Consider the following 24,852-nt stretch of genomic DNA (forward strand, 5'->3'; position numbering starts at 1 on the left):
ATGGAGAGCACAGCGAGAGGGCTTACAATGCTGAAGCCAGAACAGCTGCTGGGAGGCTTACTCAACAAGCTATGTCCTTAAACATAATAAATATACTCACATGACTTAACCTAACAGGTATCTAGTTTTGTGATGGAGTACATGTAAGGAATCATTACCTAAACCCTTTCTAGGCTTTGTTATGTTGTTCCTAAATGAATATTTCTGAAGGCCCTATACAGAAAAAATGAAACTTTTGGAAAGCAAGGATGTATTTAATTTCATTTCTTTCTTTTACGGTTACATTATTTGAAGTCACCCACAAAGTATCACTGTACGAGTTTAGTCCTTTAAAATAGATAAGAAAAAAACAAACAAACAAAGAAGTTCACACTCAATGAACTTCCAGTGTCAGAACCTGAAATTTTTACCCCTTAACAACCGTTCATTTTTAGAATTACCTATGATCACTGTTGCACCAAGTGTAGGAGGTGTAGCTAGAGAACTTGACCAGGACATATCTGGATCCACTTCTGCCCCCAGGCTTTCAGAAATACGCTTTGGAGTTCGGACCTAGAAATACATTTATTATTCCTATACAAAATTCTAAACATACTAAGGAAAAGAAAGCAAAATGCAGGAATAAAATATTTACCTCCAAAAATTTTGGTGTGCAAAACAAGCTTCCATATGGTCCTAAAAAACATTATGTAATAGGGACAAAAAGTTTAGTCTAAGAAATGAGGACTTATATATACAGATGTCAGATATTTTGTAAAACTAAAAAGTGAAAATACAAACCAGGAATATTACTTCTCTGCGGTGTTCTGAAAGCATTCCTTAAAATAGCTGGGCTGCCAACAACAAAAAATAATTTCACTCATCAATTTCTGAAAGTAATAAATATTTATAGTACACATTATGTACTTTACTGCCTCCATTATTTTCTCTTTGCAATCATAGCTGTTTCTCTGACTAAATCAAATGTAGATTTCTTCTAACCACCAGTTACTACTTCAAAGCTTACCACATGTTTGTGTCAAACTATAATATGGTTCTTTTGTGAAATGTTAATTTTCAATACTTGTCTGACAAATATTATACTAGATTTCAATACAATTTATGCATTTTTAACATGCTGTATGAAACCATGGAAATTGGCCCAATTTATTTTAATCAAATAAATAACTTAGCTGTTCTTTATAACCAACATGAACACTTTGAGCAGATTAAATGGAAAAATACGCTATCAGAGGTAGAAACTGAGGCCATTACTAAAAAAATCACAGTAAATATTACAAATGTCTTTACAAGTTACTACTTTAGAAGCACACGGTACAGCACTACTGCTATTTCTTGCACTGGATATTCAGGACTTGGGCAGCTGAAATAACGTTAACAACTGTCACAGGCCAGCTACAAAGGAGTAGGAAAATAGATAGCAAGAACACCTACAAGCAAAGTCTCCAGAGCTAGCAAGTATTTTATTTTCAATTCTTAGCAACCTATAAGTATCAGAAACATACAAAATATGAAAGATTTATTCACTGCTCTGAAGAAGTCTACCAGATGAATACAGTGGTTCTAATACTGTTTTTTGCTTAAAATCCAGTTTATTCTATACTGCATTGACACGTCAGGATACCTGGCAGCAAGGAAATTGTGGCAGGTGCCAAGAGGAGAAGCTAGCATTTCATTTTCTTGATCTCTTTTTCTTCCTATGATACTTGGACTTGTAAAATTCTCTCTGCCTAAAAAATATAATATAATAATCAGCACAATCTTGCAGTAACTGTTTCAATTTTGAAGTGTAAATATAAGCTTTAAATATTATACAAAGCCTGATTTTTAGTACCAAAAATCACATCTAAAGCAACCTTCTCTAGTGTTTTGAGCATATCCAATTCTATATCCAAACAAAAATCAATATATTTATGCCAAACACACACATACAACCAAAAATAACTCATTTTGTCAGCTTATTTGATAAATGTTTCAGTGTACTTCCAAGATATTAGTCAAGTTACATACTCAGTTTTAGTACAATATACTGCATTGTGTATGTCTCGTCCTTGCAGAAGCTACCAGTAGAAGAAACTTGATACACAAAAGCATGACTTTTCATCATCTCTCTCTCAAATTTACTTAAGACATAAAGAATTCTAATTAAGAATTCTTATATTAGAATAACCAGCATTAAGTAAAATATACACAGATATATCTTTCTGGAATTGTTCTTGGAGGTGCTGCCTCTGGTACTAGCAGATATTTGTATGCTGCCTATCTGCACATAGAAGAGGAAGTATGTACCCCAAAGCAGCAGAATCCTCTCAACAGTGAACCTCTCACACGTGCAAGCATCCACTCAAAACAATTCCCAGTCAGAAATTTCCAAGTGATTTCCATCTCAGACATTACACCTAGGTTTCCGTATTTCTCTCTGCTTCTAAACTCCTGAGTCCACAGCACGCCTACATCCCAGTACCACATCAAGGCGAAATCCATCAGCTTCCATCCATGCTCTCGCTTTCACAAGAAGGAAACCCAGGAGCTGACTCCAACCAAGAAAACTGTGATAAAAAGACCACAGGCCAGCCACAGGTAGCCACCAAAACTTTAGTAATAGTCTTCTTCCTTTCACTAAGGAGCGTAAACAAGCACCCACAGAGCTAAAGTAACCCCTTTGAAACAGAAAGGAGTTTCAAATGAGACAGTAAGTCTCCTTTGTTTCCGTCTTAGGAACTGCTACGAAGAATTCACTAGGGACTTAACGCTGTGGAAGTCTGAATAGCTAGAGTTAGAAAAAACACGGGCACCTAAGTTGAGCACAAGTTCAACAATAAACTTAAAATAAACGAACAGAGTAACAGCATTCCCTGGAAGCAATGGTGTAAAGCTGTATTTGAACAGAAACAGTTTGACACCTTTACAAGCTCTGGTTTAGGATCTAAGAACAACTCTAGAAATAAGGAGTGTTCTGTGTAACCTATTCATAAAAGCTCATCTTGTCAGTAGGAGGACACAACACAGGCACAAGAGATGTACAAATGAGATACTGCAGGAAAGGGGTTCAATATTCTTCCACAGAAAAGATTCTTACATACAACATTGCATATATTTTCCATAGAAAATATTCATCTTTCTGTCCAAAAATGGGTACTATGACTAGCTGGTATATTAAAAAGGATCAGAGAAACATGTACTTTCATGATGTACTTGGGATTTGGAAATAATGTCATGAAAAATACCAACATAGAACTTACTCTCTTCCATTTGGAAAGGAGTTCCATCACTTTTTTTCCCATGTCTTACAGTTTTACTACATCAAAGAGCTTCGTATTTAAATCTTTCTAAGATGGCTTAAGGAGCTTCCTATTATCTCATATTTCAGCATGATAATTATCATCCTCTCTTGTGGAAATATTTTTCAAAGATTTTGTGTAAAACTGAAGTCAAACATAGTAAAATTCACTCTGGTTCTCAGTAACCACACCACACCAACAAGCTCATATAATCCTTGTGTTAACAGCACGCAGAGTATTGGGACTAGGATAGGTTCTCTACAGAGAGCTCTTTGTGTATGCATGCATTATCAGCTTATTGTCAGGCTGAATTTGTTATTGCTTATACAATTTCTGCAGTAGCATTATCTATCACATTAAGAGTCACCAGCAAACAACAAAGGTTTAAAAAAAAAAAAAAAAGTCCCTCATGTCTGGAGCACACAAGAAGCCTTTAAACACACTTTTGCAAAAATGTACTCACTTGTTCCTATTTTTTTCTGATCCAGTTCTATTCCAGGAGAAGAAAAAGGTGGCATTATTGTATTTTGTTCTTTAAAAATCGGTGGAGTTGATGTCAACTGGCTGTATGTGAAGGGTTTTGCCTTTGGAGTTTTAAAAGAAGTTTGATCGATGGGAGCATCAAGTTCTAACAATTTAGGTTCATACGGGGGTGCTTCTGAGCTGAGTTCTTCGAACCAGTTGAGACTTATAGGCCCTAAGTCTGTGAACAAAAACAGAGAAAAACACATAAAAAAAAAAAAAAAGAACCCTACCAAATCTCATGCAAACAACATGGTAATAAGTACGAGTTCATATGTTATTAAACCATATTTCCATATTAAAATGGAAATCTTCATTCTATATGACATGCACAGAAGAACATCATAATTAGTCATAAATTAACACAAAATTAATGCTCTATAGAGAATGTGAAAATTTATTAGGCATTCATATGCTAGCAGGAAAATGCTTTACCCCTTCCAGCATTAACAGTTTAACTTTACTCCTTTCCAACTGGACTTGATGATCTTGGAGGGCTTTTCCACCCCAAGTAATTCTAGGATACCATTGCAGTAATTCTGCTTATTATGATTCTAGATAGCTCCTAATTCTGTTACCCACAAGTGTTAAGAAAAAAAAAAAAGTCCGCTAAACTTCTAAGACAATTAGGAAAACTAACCAAAGAGCAGATAAATAGCCAGTTTGCTTAAAATGTTTTTAGTTTAGTTTATTTTTCTCAGACTGGCAAGTTAAACAGGTTCCTTTTAACTTTGAGATATACTACTGTTGACACATCTGGCAAAAGACTAAACTTGGCCTGCCTGCAAGTACATAAGAAAACCCAGGTGGAAAAAAAGAAAAAGTACAAAAAAGCAACTGAACACACATTCTGAAAGAAACTACAATTGCATATAGATGGCAATTCCAAAAATGGCAGATAGATTTGGGGCAAGTACAACAGCTAACAAGATGCACAGTACTTCTATGTGGAACGTACAGCTTACAGCAAATGTGTATAAAATACCAGTGTCCTGAAAGCAACCCTAACAGCACATGATCAGTGTAGTCATGCTGTACCTGAATCACTGCAACGCGTCTTAAATATTTCAAAGAAGGTTGGTCTTTCCCCAGATCTGCAAGCCATTTTCGCACCCGTACGATCACTGGAACGCGCGTTGAGAACCCTGTGGAGAGATGAGATGAGATGAGAAGGCTCTGCCTGGCGGCCCAGCTCCGTGAGATGCGCGGGGCAGCTCCTAACCCTGCTCTGCTGCATCCCTTGGCAGGTGTGATGGGGCTGCCTGCACTAATGGTGACTGTGGTATGAAAACAAGAGAGTGTGAGGACTTATGGTGGAGATAATATGAATGTTGAGTGAATACTGGAGGAAATGCATGACTGGGAGGATGTTTTTGAGGTGTTCCAGGTAGGGCGAGCCGCCCACCGCCGCTCCTTCACACCAGGCCAGTGCCATCCCGGTGTGTCCTCACACAGCCCACACACCACGAGCTCCGAGGGGCCCGTGAGGCACTGCCAGCTTATACCCTTTATACCACCTGCTGAAAGCCAAACACCTGATGACACAAAATATTACAACACGCACTCTCTAAGCCACTCAACGCAAGTCTGACGAACCGGGAGCCTCCCCCGAGCTCCAGAAGAGCAGGCAGCCCACCTGCCTCGCCCCTCACCCCCCTCATCCCGGGACCTTTTTACCTCCCTCCGGCCCCCGGCAGGGCACGGGCACGGCGGCCGCATCGCCTCACGCGCGGGGCCGCGCTCCGCTGCGCGCCCCCGAGCCGAGCCGAGCCGCGCGGCCCCGCGCTCGCCGCCGCCGCCGTTCCAATCCCGGCGCCAAGGCTCCGTCACGAGCCGCGCGTGCGCGCGGAGGCGGGGGGCAGGGGGCGGGGAAAATGGCGGCCGCCCCCTCGCCTCAGCGCCTCAGCGCCTGGCGGGAGGGTGGCGCCGGGCTCGCTCCTCCCCTCAGCGCTTGGCGGGCTGAGGGGGTGGAGGAAAAAAAACGAGCCAAAACAGAAGTTGTTGTGTAAATGCTTGCCCTCCACGTGCGGTTTTCCACGATACAAACTGTGTCCTCCCCTCTACAAGGATGTGTCTGTGGTGGCACCGGTGCTGTGTATTGGCTGTATAAAATAACCCACATAACAGCTGTCTCATAGAAAACAATAAAAAAACACAACTTCATTAGAAAGTAAATGGAAAAAAGGCTTAGATATGAAGAAAAAAAGTATGCTATATGAAAATAACTTTTCATCCCTTCCCAGAAAATGCCTTGCTGACTAGATATCAACCCTCTACGTTCATTTATCTTGCTTTTCAGTCCCTGTACTCTGATCCAAACATCATCCTTCTTCTATTCACACATCCCTACACGCATGCAAGGCCAAGGGTTGTATCCAAGGTTGACATGGTCTGACCATTTAATGGCAGTTAACATCAATGCCCCCCCAAAAAAAGTCTCCAGAAGCCTTACAGCAAGCGGTACTGGGGTGGAGTGTCATTGCCTGGGAGGATCTCAACCCAATCTCTTTAGTTAGGTGCTTTTGTAGGCATCAAAACATTAAGTTTATTATAGATGTTGTTATTATGGCTAGTATAAAATACTGCTTTCCTCTGGATACATTTGACCCTTGATACCATCTTGACCTCAGCAAGGAGTCCATAAAATAACTTCAGACAGGGTGGAAAATTCTTGCAATAGCCAATTTTCAGTTAGCTATCTTTCAGAGTAGCTGCACGTCCACCTGCTCTTGTGTTATAAAAGGGCATCTACTTATCTCTCCATACCAGTCATTGTTTTACAGTTTTATCATGCCTCCTTACTCATGTGTCACCTTCTTCAGATTCTCTTCACACGATAGTTTTTCTGCATCCCTTCTCCTTCCAGCAAACTTACTTAGTTTCCTTTAATCCTGCAGAGCCCTGTGGAGGTGCAATAACTGCTTCTTCCCATAGCATTATAGAAGAAGCCATACCATTGTTTTGGGTGATAGCACGTAGTTTCCATTTTATTCTTCATCTGCTTCACAATTCTATTTACTTTTTCTTTTTTTTTCTTTTTATTTATATATTTTTTTTTCTGTTGAGTTGATTTAGACGGTTCTTTGAAAACCTAAACATAGTGTGCAACCTTGACCCATCTTGTTTTTAACTACGAGTGTGCATTTCCTGAATCTTAATCCCTTTTTGTTCCATAAAAATTTTGTTTTCCACGAAGAATTCAGACACTTGAAAGGATCTTTCTCAGATACAGTGTGAAAACGTAAAGGCATTGTCCCTACCAGTTCCTCTCTAGCCGTTCCTTTGCTGGCCCATTGGATTTTATAATGCAACGCTTTAATAAAGATGGTGAAGAGTCATGCAAAGGAATTATTTAGCATCACAGCAAGTCCAAGGATTTGGGGATTCTTTAGTCTCTAAAGATTCACATACACTGTTTACATGACTTAATAATGTTAATTATGTTACCTTAAAATTGACGTAAATAAAGTGATGTAATTATCAAAGGACTATTAGTCTAATATGCAAGTACTTGTATTGCTATAATTTATTTTATTACACAGATATTAAGCCATTTTTCCTGGTGTAACTTCTCCCTCTGGAGTTTTGCAGGAACTGAAGTATACCCCATCTTTTTTCTAAAACAACAGGGTTGATAGAAAAGCTGTACATGTGTATGTGAGCAATCCTTCAGTAATGGGGGTGTTCAGAACTTTTAGCAATGACAACGACTTCTATTAAAAGACTAACGTCCCGCATTCTTCACTCTGCTTGTGGCATACCCAGTTTATCTGGGTTTTGTTTGTTTCTAAGACTCCTTTTCCTTTTTTTTAAGACCTTTAATGGAGGGAATGGTTGGCAAGCAGACTTTCTGTCACCGTGAGAGCTCCATTTGCCCCAGCTATGGCTGAGCTATGTCCGTTCAGTCTCCGCAGGGTCTTGCAGGCTGGTGCAGTTTTCTGATCGCCGATTACTTCTCGGTGCTCACAACTCTGCAGAGACCTTCACTGACTCACAGCTTCCTGAATAAATGAGCCTTTATAGAGCCCAGGAGGCATCATCACATCTAACCCTGGAGCAGCATTTCTTGCATGAAGCCACCGATGAAGACTTCCAGAAGCAGAGCAGGTTGGGCCATGTGCCCTTGGCAAAAAGACAGGCGAGCTCTGTACCCCAGATTAAGTACGGGAGGAAAGCCTATGGCTGGAGCAGTGTTTTCATGGCCGAGGACAATCAGAGAGCAGAGGGGACAGCAGGCCTGGCAGCCCTCCCCGTGCAATCAGCCCCAGCCAGCTGGGCCCAATTTCCCCATCAATCAGCAGCAATTAACACCAGCTCTCCAAGACCAGATAAAGGCAGGGCTGGGAGCCCTCTTAGAGCTGACTTCTCTGCAGGTGTGAGCATGGAGAGCTTTGTCTACCCACCCTTCAGCACCTACCAGAGCTTTAGGGCTGGCCTGACACCACATGGTGGCAGGGACCCGGTGCTGAAGCAACCCAGCTGGAAACAGAGCAAGAGCACAGGGCTCGGTCCCTTCCCTGGGACCCCCACCCCGCTGCCCTCTGACTACTTGGACAGCTGCCACCGGGCCCACCTGAAGGCCCTGCTGTCGCAGGTGAGCCCAGGGCTGACCCCACGGCTTCGCCGAGCCAACACTAGGGAGATTGGGGTGCAGGTGAACCCCCGGGCCGATGCCGCTGTGCAGTGCTCGCTTGGGCCTCGCACGCTGCCTGCCGGCCGCCCCCTCAGCCCTGCTGGCCTCTATGCTCGTGGGCGCATGGCCCTCTACTCGCCTGTGCTGGATCGCCGCCTCTTCACCATGCCCGAAGCTGCGGGGTTCCGTGAGAAGGATGAGGTGGCTGCGGCCAGCCCTGAGAAGCAGAAGGCAGAGGATGGTGGCAGGAAGCAGCAGGATGGCCAGGCAGCAGCCGCTCCTCTGACTGAGGGGCAGTCGAAGGCATCACAGGAGGAGGCTGCAGCCCCTGGCCGCCAGGCGGCTTTCCAGGTGTGCAGTGGTGCCCACCCCAGCCTCTGTCTTGGGTCTGCACCCTTCACAGCCCCCCTTGCCTCCAGGTCCGAGCCCCCTGGCTGTGGAGGTGGGTGGTGGTGTGAGGGGAGCTGGGCCTGGGGGCTGCTGAGTGACCCCAATCTCCCCACAGTTCTTGGAGCAGAAGTACGGCTACTTCCACTGCAAAGACTGCAAGACCAGATGGGAGAGTGCTTATGTGTGGTGCATTTCTGGAAGTAACAAGGTAATTGATGTGTAACAGCAAGTCTTTTCTTGCTCCTGATGCTTGCAAGTACAACACAAAATCTGAGAAATTGTTTTTGGCACAAATTTAGGACACCCATATTCAATATCCCGAGGAAATCTCAGTAGTAACTGAAAACTTGTTCTTAGGTGTACTTCAAGCAGTTCTGTCGCAAATGCCAGAAGGGCTACAATCCCTATCGTGTGGAAGCAATCCAGTGCCAGGTACGTTACAATATTTTTTTGTACAGTAGGTTTTTGTCTTATGGTAAGACTGCCCAGGTTTGTCATGAACTCTGCTAGTTCACAGTTGCTGAATTTCTTACTGACTTTATCTGGAAGAGAACTTGCTGTTGAAGTACCAGAAAACTTATTTGGGAATGGTGTAATGCCATAGGTCTCCACCGTGTAGATGGCTTATGTGAATGGCTATCTTTTGCTACACCATCCTGTCCTGCCACATGCAGGATAGGTAGGGTTTTGACGAGTATTTCTAGGTGAGGAGGCTCTTACAACTTTACTCTTTCACCACAAAAGCTCTTTTAAGCAGCTCTTTTAAGCATATCAGCTCAAGTATGATCCTATGACTAAGGGAAAACAGGTGCCAGTCTAATATAATGTACACTTCTTTGATATACTACTAATGTCTTTCCTAAGACCTGTTCGAAGACTCGTTGCTCCTGCCCTCAGAAGAAGAGGCACATCGATCTCAAGAGACCTCATCGCCAAGAGCTCTGTGGCCGCTGCAGAGGCAAGAGGCTGTCCTGTGATAACACTTACAGCTTCAAATATATTGTCTGATCTGCGTGCCCCATTTTGCATTTGCACTTTGTCAGTCTTCTTGCAATGTTTTGACCTTAGGCTTTTGACCTGGCATTGGATAATGGATAAGGACTTTTGTATTTATAAGATATTTAACTGTTATTTATGTTAATAAAGTTCAATAGAAGTTTGCACTAGTTTATTACCCATAGTAATTTCCCATTACCTAGTTTCCTTTTGCTATAATCAAAGAAGAAAGTATCAAAGAGAAAAATATATATGGAAGGAAGTGGAACCTGTTCAATTTCCTAAAGAAAACATGCTTTGCTTTCAGTCTACCTTTTAGGTAATTTCTCCCTTCACTCAAACTGAACTGGTGTGGAAGATACAAATAATGCTCTGGTGTGTGAAGTCTGTGGCAAATATATCTGCATGTGTTTGTTAGAGCTTATACTACTGTCTTCCCTGCCACACGTATATTAAAAATCAAGCACCACTTTATTTATTCTGGCATATGGTCCTTGATTCATGTCTGTAAGGTAGGAGGGAGAAGTGTAAGCTAACCTCTCACTCTTTTTGAGTTATCTGAGATGTAGTGTAATAAATTCTATAGGGGTAATATGTACTAATATCACTAAAACAGTTCCCACTGCAAAACAGCTCCCACTGCCTGCCAATTAGAGTAAAAGCTGAGACAGAAGCTTCCTAGTCTTGTAAGGTGTCTCAAATGTAACAAGCAGATCAGCTTTCATGAAGACAAAATACAGTCAGAATCCTACTCAAAATACCTCTTCTATAGAAGCACAGTGAGTTGTTACTACAGTTCATATTGTCCTAGGGCTTCAGGAAGGCTTTCATGGGAATATGGTGATTCCTGTTCTTCAAGTCTAGAAATAATGCAAGGAAATTCAGATTGCAGCATGATGGCCCTTGTTGTATATGTGAAGCACTACAGGATAATTTAGGTTGGGAAGAACCTCAGGTCTGTCCCCATCTCTGCGCAGGATCAACTGAATCACATTGTACAGGGTCATGGATTCAATTCTACCTGCAGGCCAGTAACAAGTGGGGTACCACGGGGGTATGTCTTGGGACCTGTCCTACTCCACTCCCATGAAAGAGGCAGCAGCATGCGCATGGCAAATCTGCAGATGCCACCAAGCTGAGGAGCCAGCCAACGCAGCTGAGAACAGTGCTGCCATTTAGAGGCATCTCAGCTGACTGGGGAAACGGGCTGATGGCAAGCTTGTGATATTTAGGAGGGACAAGAGGAAATTCCAATGAGGTGAGCGTGAGCCAGCAGAGGGCAGCAGCACTATCCGGGCTTGTATCGATAGAAGCAGAGCCAATAAAGCTGGGGAAGTGACTGACCATGTTAGCGCTCACCAGAGCACATCTTTCGTCATTATTGTATCAGATCTTGGGCTCTCAAGATGTATTTATCAGCTATCATGTGTTCAGTGCAGGGGAGGCTGAAGGAACTGGGCTTGTTCAGGGTGAAGAAAAGACTTCAGTGAGACCCAGGGGTAGCTGACAAAGTACCATGAGGTGGTTATTACTGAGGAATCACAGAGCCTGGTTCTTCAGTGTGGCTGTGCGCTCTCCATCTCTGAGGGTTTCAAGACTCAGCTGGATGAAGGCCTGGGTAACCTGATATAATCTCATGGCTTCCCCTGCTTCAAGGGGACTGGATGATTCCTGTGGTCCCTTTCAACTTGTGTTTTCCTGCGTTCTGTAAAATACAACTTCACAAAGTGACAGAGCCACTCAAAACTTTTACCAACCACTACAATTTTTGCAGACCACCCCAGCTGCAGTTCTGAATAGCTTGCAAAAGTGGAAATATGTAACCGATGTTTGAAGACTTCTCTAACCGTTGTTGATTGGTTTACTCATAAGAAGAACTCAGAGATAAATAGCATCTCTTTTGGAAAGGATTTGCCCTGTGTTTATTTTGTTCTGCAACTATAATAGGGCTGCAGCGCTCCATGGATTCCATGCCTTTTATGCATCAGTGCAAGTGTTTGGGAGGATCCACTTAAAATTGTGCAAGCAAGCTGAAAAAGGGATAAAGGCGAGAGGGCTTTACTGCATTCCCAGAATTTAGGCTGATACTGCAGGCTGGATAGATTTTCTTCTACCCATAGCATTAGAAAACAAACAAATGACTGAAAACTAACTCTGGAACTAATAGGTCCATTATTGATGTTTTTAATAGAAATAAGCCTTCAACTGGGATTTATTTTTTTTTTTTCAGTTAAGAAACTGCTTCAGTCAGTGTGCTCTTCTGGGTTGAGTTTGACTGTGAAAGAAAATAATCTTTACACTTCTCCCTGGTTGCTTTAACAAACAAATTCGCCATAAGCCATGAAAAAGGAGACTTTGGGGGGCTGCTTATCATCCATACCGTTAGCAGCTGCACAGATTCAGATAAGAACACAGTCTTCACAACTAGCACATACTCCGTTGTGATTATATGACTTTTATATTTTAGTTAAATGGATGTACTGATCCAAATATCAACCAAAGTTACTTCACAAAAACGGTAAGTGTATTTACAGAGTGAATAAGTTACATAGTTGTCAGAATAAAAGTGTCTCAGATGTGCAACAGATTTACATGCATACATTTAACACTGGACAGCAGTTAAATGTAAGAAAAAGAACGTACAGTTATGACATATATACATTACAAATAAAATAGGACATCTCTTTAAAGAAGCTTAACATGAGAACTTGCATTTCACGTTAATATTTTTACTTTTTATACTCAAAATTTATATTAAATAAAAATATGCATGCATAACAGTTCAAAAGATTTGACTCTGTGATGGGACTTTCTCCTACAAAATGGCAAGTTAAATTAGATCAACCATCCTTTAATATAAATATATTCATAAAAGCAACCCTCTAGTAAAAAGCCATCAAGATCCTTTAAAAAAAAAAAGAAAAAAAGGAAAATCTACCAAGACCATTCATTATACTTGTGGGCCTAAGAACAGACCTCTGCAATATGATCCAGTACCTTCAGAGACAGTAGCCTAGTAACATTAGGAAATGTACTTCGTAGCAGCTCGTTGTTTTAAGATACAGTAATAATATTCAAATTACAGTGTACATTAAATTGTAGTCCATTTACAATTTGTTTCATATACACAGGCTCTCAGCTTTTGACCAACAAGTTTGCGAGATTCTGTGGCCAGCTTCATTCTGCCCATCTTTCACTCAACCAAATAAGAGAAAAAAAGGAAAAAATGTACAAGTTTTTTTTCTTTTTTTTTAACAAAAAAATATTATTTTGTGAAGGAAACATTGCACTTCTGCCAACCTAAAATTAATTTGCTATAAAGGAAGTATTGTTCAGTGTAGTAGGCTTTGGTATGCAATGGAAGTCACTTCTTCAGTAGTGAGTTGCAGTTGCTCAGTGAAATGCTAACTGATTTTTTGTGCAACAGAGAACAAGGGATGTTGTCCTGGATGCTCTATGTTACCTTTGTCCTTACAGTATTGCTACACGTTTGAAGTTCAGCCCATATCTTATTAGAAGAAATCCTAAATGTAACAAGAGTGAGTACAGTTTGACCAAACCTTTGTAAGGCTGAGAAGACATTGAGCCACCTCACTCCAGCAGGGCAGCACTCCCAGCTTGAAAGAGGACATGAGACTCCTGTCAGAGACTTGTGCCGGAAACGCTGGAGTCTGGAAGAAAAGTATTGATGACCCGGTAACTCTGGGCTCTGCGAATCATGTCACGGATCTCGATATTCAGTTCCATTAATTTGGTGCAGATTTCAGTCAGGCTCTGGTTAGAGCCCACCAGTGCATAGGTGCCCGTCTGACCCAAGGTTTGGTGTCGGAAGTAAATGTTCAGTAGTGTCTGGACTTCGTCATCAGAGCTACTTCCAAAGATATCATTGGGCCACAAAATCCTGCAACCAAACAGGAAGAGAATGGGTGCATCATTATGGGGTATTCGCGCAGACCGAAACCAGGTGATAGAGATCTCTAAAAGGAGAATGGATGTGCACATATTTACAAGCCAAAATAACTCACTGTCTTAAGTGACTCATTTGTTAGTGATATCAGACACTGAAATAACATAAAAGCAAATTCCTATTTTTTAAGGAAACAAAAAAGCTTAAGAAAACTAATTCAAATAAGTGAAGTGAAACTAGGCTGAATGTTAGCTGATGCCAGTGCCATACACTTGCTAAGGAACTGGCTCTATAAAAAGATTCTGTAAGTATCTTACAAAGCCTCACAGAAGTACCTTTCATCTGCACTATGCATTAAACATCTTCATTGTGGTAAGCATCTGTGTTTGTATTACCAATTTGATATTGTTACTTGTGGTGCTCACCTGCAAAATTAATAATACCTGTGCCCCACCTACCTTGTTGAAAAAGTATGCAATAAATTACGGTGACCTAGTACATTTAGTATAAAGTTAGGAGGAGAATAAATGCATGCTTTTCCAATAACACGGAATTCTAACAGGAACCATGTAGTAAAACTTGCCTGCATTCTCGTATTTGTCGGACGGCTTTAACAAGTTCATTGTTTTTCAAACACTCCAGCATGGACTGAATAGCTGCTTCTGTAGAATTGAATGTGGGCTCAGACTCCACACTCAGAGGCTCAGCTGCAATAGCGGCAGTAGCATCCTTAAGATTTTTCTTCAACTCGCTCAGTTCTCTTGACATATTTAACAGCTGTTCCAATGAGAAGATTATGAGATGGGTATTTTGGTAGGCACCAAAGAGAGTAGTTATTTCGAGTCTGTTCTTACTAGCACATTTGATGTATGCATTATGGAAAAGACACCATTTCAACACATTTCTTGATCTCTATGCTCAGTATAAGGAAACAGACTACAGATTTGTGTGTTTTTTTGTCGTGTAGCTTTAAAGTGCATTGAGCTTTCTTTAATCTTTTGGCTTGCTAACGTTCAAGAGCACATCTGAATAATCTTTTATCTTTTATTTCTGCTACTGTTTTCATATTGTGGTGGGAAAGTTTGTGAAAATAACATTTGCTTCTCCTAGCAATGATGTTGTTATTTATTTACAAAACACATGCAGGATCTGATATGATTAACAGATGGACCAGAATTTTATAGCCCTTTGCCAGGCTAAAAAGTTAAAGATCTACCTTTATATGCTCATATATGCTAGAAATAACCACTGTCTCATGAACTAAAAATGGACCTTCCCTTAAATAATAGCTTATGGTTCCAGCAAAATATGTATAATTTTTTTTTGAAGGACATTCCTCATGTTGTTGCTCTTCATTTCCATAGGCTGCATCATTTATAACAAATCATCTAACAAAGTCACCTGTTAAACAGCTACACAAATCGATCCGCTAATAAAGAACATAAAACATTTCTAAAATTTAGGCTACTCCAACACCAGATTCCTAGTATTCTGTCTTAGAAGCAAGCAGCCTGGTCACATTACAAGACAGCCTGCAGAACAGTTTCTTAAGACACAATAAACATTCAAGCTCCTTGTACTACTATACCACATCTAACAAAACAAACCATCTCCATTTACTGGAGAATCTGTAAAATGCCAGAATTCATCATAAGATATACTTCATAGCTTGACATTTTGTTTTACAGCAACAAGCAAAGTGCAATAACTTTTTCTCAATAGTTTAAAATATATACATTTCGCCAGGAGGAAAAAATATATGGAATGGCAAGTTATGTTACTACCTTTCTTTAAACGATGATCATTTAACTTAAAGTGATCACCTCAAAGTTTTTTCAAAACAGTTTGTTTTTTACGCGATTGTTGGCAATAAATTTGACTAACAGTATTCTTGTGAAGTGTTTCTTTATGTAAGATACATAGATATATCTAAAACCAGAAAGCTTTTTTGGTCAAAAGAGATAGAGTGTTGTGTCAAAAATACTTAAAGAATCCCTGTAAAAATGTCAGAATTAAAGAGACTTATGAAATTACAGGATTTTGTTAATTACATTTTTAAATACATTTAGCACTCTTGGGAGGCATTTATCTGATTTCAATTTTTTTATCCATTGAACGGGATTAGGAGGTACACTTGCAGTCAAAACATAAAGTACTTCTACACTAAACACCTTGTTTCCATAGGTATACGAGGATGCCAAAACATTTAAAGCTGCTGCAGATGTTTCTAGTACCAATGTACATACAATGGAGGCAGTTTATATGGCTGGAAATCACAAGACATTACTCCAGAAAAAAAAAACAACCAAAAAAACCTCAAATTTGCATCCATATTAAAATTAATTTACGACATTATTTTGTTATTGTCATGATAACAAGTACTCCTGGTCTATATGTCTCCAAAAATCCTGCTGAAGTCAGTCATGATCTAGGAACGGGAGATTTTCTTTATGTGTGAAGAAAGGTCATATCCCCTTAAAAATAAATTCTCAAATAATAAAAAAATCCAACAACTCATTTGCAGATATTTACCCAGCGTGAGCACTTTCTTATATGTAAGGTATGAGCAAAGTTGAGATTCCATATATCACTCTAGTTAATTACCACTGACTGAAATGTCTTTTGAAGACTCAAATTATAGAGGAAACCCATCTCTGAAAGTACAGTCAATTACAAAAAATATTGGATCTCAACTAGTCCTTAATGAGGATGCTGGTTTATTGAAGCATTTTGTCTGCAGACTCATGTTCAGGGTGAAATTATGTAGTCTTTGGTGCAAGTCCACAGAAAGAAGAGTAAGAACATGAAGGTAAGGAGTGCTTTCTAGTATAAGAGTTTGTAGTGTTTGCTACGTACCTCTGGCATGGAACTGACTTCATGCACTTGTCCGATAAGTTTACAGTAGGACTGAAAAAGCAACAGCAGCTGGAAGTGGAGTTTATATAATCTCTGACACAGTTCCAATTGCTAAGGAGAGATTTATAGAAGAACTAATTAATAAAGATCAGTAAGTTGGAATAGTTTGTAATAACAAGTAAAACACATTTGAGATAGTTTATTTCTTAAAAAAAACACGTTATTTTACTAAAGTATAGTCACGTACTACTTCAGAAAGCAAGTAATGCACATTCTTCTGCTGGTAAATCATAAAAGACATTGAAAATTAAAATTATAATTGCTAGCTGTCATGTAGCACACATCAGCCCCAATCTCAAAGCAGTTTATATAGGTTAGCTTTACTGATCCCACTGCAGCTGGAAAGCACAGGCAGAATATGGGAGAAGTGACTTTGCCATATAGAAGATAAAACTCTAAAAAAATCAGAAATGGTCAAAGACTTCTTCTGAGAGGATGGAAATCCAATAGAGAAGTAATGAAGTGGTTGTCTAAGAGAGTCAAAGCTCCTGCCTGCTTCTCTGAGAGGTGAAGAGAGGCAAATAAAATCCAGCCAGGAGTGGGATGGAGGAAATGCCAGCTCGTGGATTTCCCACCATCTTAATGAAACCATACAACAGATGGACTGAATTTCATGTGTAAGAGGACATCTGGGTTCTGTAATTTATTCTCCCAGCTAAGTAGATACTCTTACATGAATACTAACTTGTTTCTTCTGGAGTGATGTGCAGCACCACACAAGAAGTGTGATGTGTCAGACACATCAGAGTAACATGAAATGGGCACGTGTGCCAGAGACACCACGTTAATGCTAATGGTCCTGGTATCTGTGTGTCATCAGGAGGAGGAATCTTGCAGTTCCACAGATGGATCATGGTGGGGAAGGGAGGAATATTTCATCTTTGGCAAACTGCAGAAGTAAAAATTCTGCAAGTACAAGTCAAGAAGCTTCCTGTCACTTTAGCAGGAAAGACTTCAAACCACATTTGGTTTGTCTTCTCTACAGGCACAGTGACCAAGTGTGAGCTCAGTGATCTTCCCATTTGCTTGGAGGAACTAGAGCAGAGGTTCATGCCAAACACAGTGGGGGAAAAAAAAAAAAAAAAAAGAAGATGCTATTAATGAGTTTGCTTTCTTAATGCACTTGACACATGCTTGGCCACTAGCATGTATTTTGGCTATTTGCTGAATCAGGGTCAGTGCAAAGGCCAGCACAAATACTAAGAAAAAAGCTCTTTAAAAACATCCTAAGCATTAATTTAACTGAAGTGTTTGTTTACATCCGCTTCAATATGTAAGTGCCAGGGCTCCCATTAACAAGCCAAAATTAGAACCATATCCTTAGTGTTCCAGTTCTCAAAATTTCTTTAAGAGACAGACAAGCCCAAGGGTTGAGGTCAAAAGAGATGTTCTTTGGAAGACCTCACCTTTGTTCATCAGGCTACCTGGCCATGAACAGTCAACCAAGGGCACTGCCAAAACTTGGCAGAGCTACTTTCCCCCTGAATCCCATCCCGTGGGAGCAGGAGGAGAGTACCAGGTGGTGGTGAGGGCAACCTGGCCAGGCACAGCCGCAGAGGGGAGAAAGATAGGGAATGCTTGGGTGACCTGCTAGTACAGAACTGAATTATGGTCATAGACTCTATCTCCCAGTGGCCAAAATGATGATGAAGGGCATCAAGGACTTGACAAATCAACTTGCTCGGTGACCATTCTCTGTAATTGAGGCCACACAGAACTGCTAATTTGCATCTATGTTTTGAACCGTCCTCCTCCCACAGTGAAGACTGATTATCTGAAGAACCTCCTGGAAAAGGCTCTGGCTTCTGGCTTCTCTTGAACCATGCTCGGGCATGTCAGAGGCTGGCTGGCTCCCCAGCCTCGAAAGGTGCCAGCAGTGCACAGGTAATGCCGGTGTGGGGAGGCACGCTCGCTCCCTGGTCCTGTTTCAGTAGCAGGGACACACCTCAAGGATATCCAGTTGGGATCAAATTCACCCTACCCAAATTTTGGAGAGCTGGTAGTGCTAATTAGCAGTTAAACACACATATACTTCAAGTTGTTAGGGAGTTAAAGATTAACTGAAAACCAGGACATGGTGTAACATTAAAAAATATATATATTTTGCGATAGCTTGGCATGTAACACACCATTTTTCAGTCCTTGGGGCACAGTAATTCAGTGTTACCCTTCTGGCTGCTATCCTGCATTAAGACAAACTAAAGCTGCATTGAACATTCAAGTTTGACTCAGTATTTAGTCACTATATCAAGCAACTCAATTTTTCAACAATTCTTTCTTCCTGAGTAAGGATTAGTAACCAATAATAGTGAAAATATTCATCAATGTATAAGCAAAAACAATTTAAAACAACTGTCAACTATAAATTGTAGTTTTTCATTGAGACAAATAAAAAATTATGAATTTTAAAATAACAAGTAATTGATCTTCCACTCCAACATATTATTATAACCATTCAAAGGTTTGATTTTTGAAAAATTATGTAAATGACAATTTTAAACAGCATATCAAAGTGTCAGAATTTAGGCAAAGTATTTTTTAGATTTCACAGAACACACCTTAGTAAATTATTTTAGTCACTGCATGTAGAACCACATATTCTACAGGAAAATTGTAGCAAAAAAGGAAAACATGCTTAGAAGTAAACCAGTAAAATTGGGGTGTATTAGTCCATCTGCAGATGGACAAAGAATATGAAAGAACTTCAACTTACTGCAAGAGATTCCATTTGCTACACAGCAAGCATGGCACAGGAGAAAAGGAAAGGAAAGAAAGTATAGTGTCAGTGTAATGCATGCAATAGGAAGCACAGCCCATCTTTAATAGCATAATTTGTCAGCAGTATTAGCAATGCTTGCCTCAACCTGGTGACTGGTTGGAAATATCACATACAACATGCACAGCACTCAATAAAATCAAGCTCTTAATTCTAACTGTAAATTACAATCTAAACATCCTCAGTTGGACATTCATATTTGTTAATTTTGCTTTATCCCTCCCACTCAGTAGCTCAGGAGCTTACGATGAAATTGTGTTAGAAAAGTCTTGAAATAAAACTTTTATTTAAATTTGCTGTCCTTATTATTAAAAAGAACTCACACAGAAAAGTGCTCAAAGCATTATGCAGGGTTTTCAAGTGACTAACAGAACTGAAATTTGTCTTGTATAAATATTATGTTATTTATTAATACTTCTACTTTTCGATGTAATACGTCTGATGACATTTACAGGATACGCTTTGTGACTTCTGCATTTATTACTTGGCACCTTACAATGGAAATATTTCATATGTAACTTATGACAATCATATGAAAAAAATCCATGGAAAATGCCAGTTTGGTTTGACTACAAGGCAGTGCCACATGTTCAGATTTGTATTCCCTCCTCTCACCAGTAATGATTCACTGATTTGTAATTCTGGAACTATTAAAATGTCAGCATAATTCTTGTTTTAATAGCAGTAAAAAATCTAATTTACCCGCATTAGCATTTCAAAGATTGGGGAATAATGTCTCAGAAATAAACTTCTCTCCTCAAAAGTGTTCCTCTTCATTTATCAAGAACCAACAGTTGCATTCTGTGCATTTTTCAGGCAGATTTCCTTATTATTTATATATATTACATTCTCATGTCATTTTAGATGACCAGAATGATATCAATGTTGTAACTAACAGACTGCAATGGCATCTGCCCAGTTACAGCCTGATGTCAGTGCATACGCACACGATGTTAATAAACATTTGAAATTCTTATTAAAATGATTTACCTTACCTTCAATACGAAGGCAGCAAACAGAAATGTCAAGTAATGCTAACTTGGTATAGCCAAGCAAAGCCTTTTGGTTTGGCTTCTTTCCACGGGCCTTACAACTAAAGAATGTATGAAAAGTATTTTCCTGAATCCTGCACTACCCATCAATAAAACCATGACAAACAAAGCTTTAGCTCCTGTAATGTTTAATTTTACGGTTTTAACATTGTTTGAATTTATTTGAGGATTTTGAGAGATTTATTTGATTTATTTGAGGATTTTTCATTGTTTGAATTTATATGAGGCAGGGGAAGTTTAGGCTGGACATCAGGAAAGGGTTCTTCACAGAGAGAGTGGTTGCACACTGGAACAGGCTCCCCAGGGAAGTGGTCACTGCACCGAGCCTGACTGAATTTAAGAAGAGATTGGACTGTGCACTTAGTCACATGGTCTGAACTTGGGTAGACCTGTGCGGTGTCAAGAGTTGGACTTGATGATCCTTAAGGGTCCCTTCCAACTTAGGATATTCTATGATTCTATGATTCTATGATTTATTTACTTATTTATTTTACTTAAGAGCATTTAGTACTCTTATAAAAACCTTCCTTTACATCTTGGCTTCCCTGCACTTTATGTAAATCAAGCTTTGTAAAGCCAAGTTTAAGACAAGAAGACAAGAGCAGACAGATCATTGTGCTGTAGTAAATTCTCAGATACGCTGATTTCTGTTTTTCAAATCTTGTTTGCCTCTCACTTAAGCTCCTCTGAATCTTAGCACACCACCAATTTACACTTGGACTTTCAAAAATACTGGAATCCACATATAATTTCTATCTTGCCATGGAATTTACTTTAAAGAAGGAGAAATGCTGCAAATAAGTGAATTTCATGGTCATTTTTTCCCCAGAAAACAACTATCATTTTTTTACTGCTTCCAAAAACAGGGAGGCAAAATAAATAAATAAATAAATAAATAAGAGGAGGTTGGGGGAAAAGGGAACTGGGATTTCATCATACATGAAAATCCTTCTTCAGTGGAAGAAAGCATGTTGATCTTTCAATACTACAAAATCTCCTTAAACTACTGATGGTCAACTCAACATGGCTCTGCAATTTCATGATTGTAACTTGTTTTCCGTTCAGCATAAAATGAAATATTCCTTGGAAGTTGAGAAAATACTAATTTTTGGACTAAATGACATGTCTTTAAGCCTCTAGTAGCAAGGGTTCATGCAGAATGTTCCAAGCTTTCACTCTTCTCCTCAATCTCTAGTTTAATGCCTACAGTAAGGGAACTATGACACTACACAGTTAGTGTTTTTGGCAGCTGAAAATACTGGATGTTATACTGAATGCTACTGAATATAGCTAGCAAATGGTACACCTAAGAAACACACACAATGTTGTCCGCAACAGCAGCACTTTGATTTATCTTTCTATTGAGACAGAGAATTATCGTTCCATACTATTAGAAGAGCAAGAAGATAGCAAAATACTAATCTTTAGGTCACCAGCTTTCTTCCTTTTTTTTTTTTTTCCTCCCAAGGAATCATTTTTACATACTAAAAAGAGATGACAATTACACACCTATTTTTTAAGATACTGAAATTCTGATGGCAACACAGTCTTCAGTCATTTAATGACACAGGAGAGTCCCATCATAACAAAATAATTGCTGTCTGCAAGGGTTTTTAATTGCAAGTGCATTTTATTGAGGTATTGTATTTGACTTGGTATGGCAGCAGACAAAAGCTTTTTCCCACAATCTAGGGAAGTGGGTATATGTATCAGAGACAAAAAGAGAGGTACAGCATATGTTGCTGCATTCTTAAATACCCACTCTTCTTGAAATTAAACTGTTCTGTCAGGAGAAAGCTAAAACCCAGCTGTGGTCCTCTAGAAAATCTGCCTGCAAGAGCCAAATTGAGCTCATTGTCAGTCAATGGATATGTCCAACAGCAGTCAGATGCTATGCCTGGAGTTCTGCTGTGACTCAGTTTAACTCTGGATTACTATGGCGTCAAGAAGTAGACCTCCAGCCTTTTTGGTGGCCCAGAGTCAATGAACTTTAGCCACAGGGAAACTCATCGTAACAGGTCCATTCTGATTTTTTCCAGCATTTTTTTTCTAAGGAATGCGGCATGTTTTAAATATCCACTAGCAGCTTTGTATGACTTGTGGTCTTTGTAAAGCTTGTGATCTTTGAGATGAGCATGGTTTAAGAAAGGCGTATACTGACTTTGGACTTACTGAATAAACTGAATGTCTGATTAGGAGACAAATATTTGAATTAGCTAGTACTATGACAAGAAAAATAGGATCTTCCATATATTTCCTTTGAATAAAAAAAAAAAAAAAACAAAAAAAACCCCACATCATAAAACCAGTCTTTGACTAGATTAAAAAAAACTCTGGTAGGGTTCAAGGATGCACTGATAGCTTTACTCATCTGTTACACCTGAAGAGACAGCAAAACAGTACGTGCAGTTATCTTCGCTTATAAATTGCCTCCTATGTCCTTGAGACTCCACAGCATCAAATGATTAAATGTAGCATCAAAGCTTACAAATCAAAGATGTACAAATCATGCAGTCTGCTGCAAGAATAAGGGGTGGAAAGACATTCTGGGACATTCAGCTATTACCCAATTTCAGAAAATTTGCTAACTCGAGCAGCTGACCTAGACAACTTCTATTTAAAGCTTCTTCAATGTCAGAATAAGCAATTTTTGCCTTTGCCCATTTTGGGTAACAGAAACAATGGTCAACAAATCACATGCAATTATTTAGAAATAAAATTTGATTAGAGAAACTGGTGCCAAGCTAACCACCCCCATAGGCAGGCATAGCTCCATTTAAGTCATCCGTGACGCAACCCTTCTTGGCAGCACTGAACCTGGTCCGATGTCTGTCTCGTGAGCAGAGTGGTTTGTTTTCACCTCCAGCTTTTTCCAAGGTGGCGGTAGGTTCTGAGAATCACAGATTTCTGTCCTCTATAGGACAAGGTATTGTTTTTTCTTCCTTACAATTATTTCTGAACCTTTTCAGAGGCAACATGCTTTTGTGTTTTAACTAGAGTTTTTTTATGCCAGAAGTTTTACGAAGGATTTCAGGTCTTAGTCTAACCATCGATAAGTCTAAGAGTTTAGGCAGGTTCCCTCACAGCTACCACTGTAAGATGGATTATTTTTTTTCCCTACAATTGCTAGATTCTTTGGCATTCCAGGCTGAGGGAGAAGAGGAGAGGAAAGGTGTGAAAACAAGTACTTGCCAGTCTAGGAATCACTTTTCCTTTTCCCTTTCTAATGACATTTCCCCAGTTTCCCTAGACTCTCCCTCCCATCACTCTTTTGTTGAGTAAACAGAATAGATTATTATGTATGAGTTCCAAAGTTCCCTTGGGAAGAGCTGTTTCAATTGATAGGTAAATCCAAGGAGAGAAAAATAAATATATGTCTGTTATCAACGACCTACTATTCCATCAACTTCCAAGGAATAATGCACTTCAGGCTGAAGGGACATTGCTGGGGATAGAACAGGGATTCCTGCAGGACTGAGAAACCCGTTTTCTTCAATCTGCTTGATAAGCAGTAGAATACCGACCCTTGTTTCACATTTAATTCTGAAACAAAGAACATCTAATTTCAAAGACATAATAAAACATAAATGGAGCATATTTATTAACTTTTAGATGCTTTTAGGCCATTTATATATTAGCTCAGTTCATAGTTTACTCCTTCTCCTCAGCATTCTCTCTGCTCTACTTTTTCAAAACACAAACTAAAGAGCCTGTGTTCTGGGTCCCTCTTTCTTAGATTTGAGAATAGCTCACTCGTAACATCCCTGTACACCACAACAATGAGCCAGTAACTCATTTAAATGCATTGGAAGAGGCATGTAACTTTTGTTGTTGTCAGTGCCAGATGTGGGAAGATTAAACAGTTTTCCCAACACCTGTGATTATAGCCAGAGGATTTATTAACAAATCAGATTTGCTAATAGGGTCAAGGAAGCCAAAAAGCAGGGGTGGCAAGGATATGGGATTATTGAGAAGGCACAAATGAAAACAAAAGAAAAAACAAACCCCAAACACAAGTGAGAGCAAACACAGGAAGACACGTACGTAGAGATGGGAATGAGAAGTTAAGATAAAAACAGAAGAAAATAAAATGAATTAAGGGAGAAGACAAGCAAACCAAAACCAACATGACCATAAAACAAGGTCTTTCAAAAAAAAAAAAAGTTACAACAGGCAAGTTCTGAAAATGTCATCATCTTTTGTAAGATAAAATACATGGAAAGAGGAGATGTCACTTTTTTCTACATGCTGTTGTTGCTTCCTGATTTTCGCTAATTCTCCCTAGCCTTCTCTCTTCCCAATCCTTCAATCTTTTTCCTCCAAAATTAAAAAAAAATCCCCACAAAACAGTTCCCAACTTATTCTATACCATTAAGATA

The 24,852-nt window shown here is 39.6% G+C and overlaps 3 protein-coding genes across 18 annotated transcripts in view; 1 reads left to right on the forward strand and 2 right to left on the reverse strand.

Annotated features, from left to right (window-relative positions):
- Positions 1-7,864, reverse strand: part of BRCA2 (BRCA2 DNA repair associated) — a 39,632-nt gene extending 31,768 nt beyond the window's left edge. For all 4 annotated transcript variants that reach the window (XR_011806463.1, XM_072032621.1, XM_038174680.2 and 1 more), the window contains exons 1-7: positions 5,481-7,864; positions 4,842-4,948; positions 3,745-3,984; positions 1,625-1,730; positions 781-833; positions 635-675; positions 441-552 (exon numbers count right to left, since the gene is read on the reverse strand). Coding sequence is in view for 3 of the 4 variants with exons in the window: in XM_072032621.1 (XP_071888722.1) it covers positions 441-552; positions 635-675; positions 781-833; positions 1,625-1,730; positions 3,745-3,984; positions 4,842-4,908 (619 nt within the window). In the remaining variant the exon portion in view is untranslated. The remainder of the gene's footprint in view (positions 1-440; positions 553-634; positions 676-780; positions 834-1,624; positions 1,731-3,744; positions 3,985-4,841; positions 4,949-5,480) is intronic.
- A 133-nt stretch (positions 7,865-7,997) lies between these two features.
- Positions 7,998-10,296, forward strand: ZAR1L (zygote arrest 1 like). The gene is made up of 4 exons (XM_005013785.6): positions 7,998-8,787; positions 8,942-9,034; positions 9,184-9,258; positions 9,691-10,296. Exons 1-4 carry the CDS (start codon positions 8,002-8,004, stop codon positions 9,832-9,834), a joined length of 1,098 nt encoding a protein of 365 aa, XP_005013842.5. The 5' UTR covers positions 7,998-8,001; the 3' UTR covers positions 9,835-10,296.
- A 1,961-nt stretch (positions 10,297-12,257) lies between these two features.
- The window catches only part of FRY (FRY microtubule binding protein), a 234,580-nt gene continuing 221,985 nt past the window's right edge, over positions 12,258-24,852 (reverse strand). For 10 of the 13 annotated variants that reach the window (XM_072032630.1, XM_072032633.1, XM_072032632.1 and 7 more), the window contains 4 exons: positions 19,359-19,376; positions 16,586-16,696; positions 14,313-14,506; positions 12,258-13,723 (listed from right to left, as the gene is read on the reverse strand). In XM_072032630.1, coding sequence (XP_071888731.1) covers positions 13,465-13,723; positions 14,313-14,506; positions 16,586-16,696; positions 19,359-19,376 — 582 coding nt within the window. In that variant the 3' untranslated portion in view covers positions 12,258-13,464. Of the gene's footprint in view, positions 13,724-14,312; positions 14,507-16,585; positions 16,697-19,358; positions 19,377-22,815; positions 24,017-24,852 lie in introns of those variants that run through there. The other 3 variants (XM_072032624.1, XM_072032629.1, XM_072032636.1) reach the window with 2 other exon arrangements.

Source organism: Anas platyrhynchos, chromosome 1 (genome assembly GCF_047663525.1).
Source record: "Anas platyrhynchos isolate ZD024472 breed Pekin duck chromosome 1, IASCAAS_PekinDuck_T2T, whole genome shotgun sequence".
NCBI lineage: Eukaryota > Metazoa > Chordata > Aves > Anseriformes > Anatidae > Anas > Anas platyrhynchos.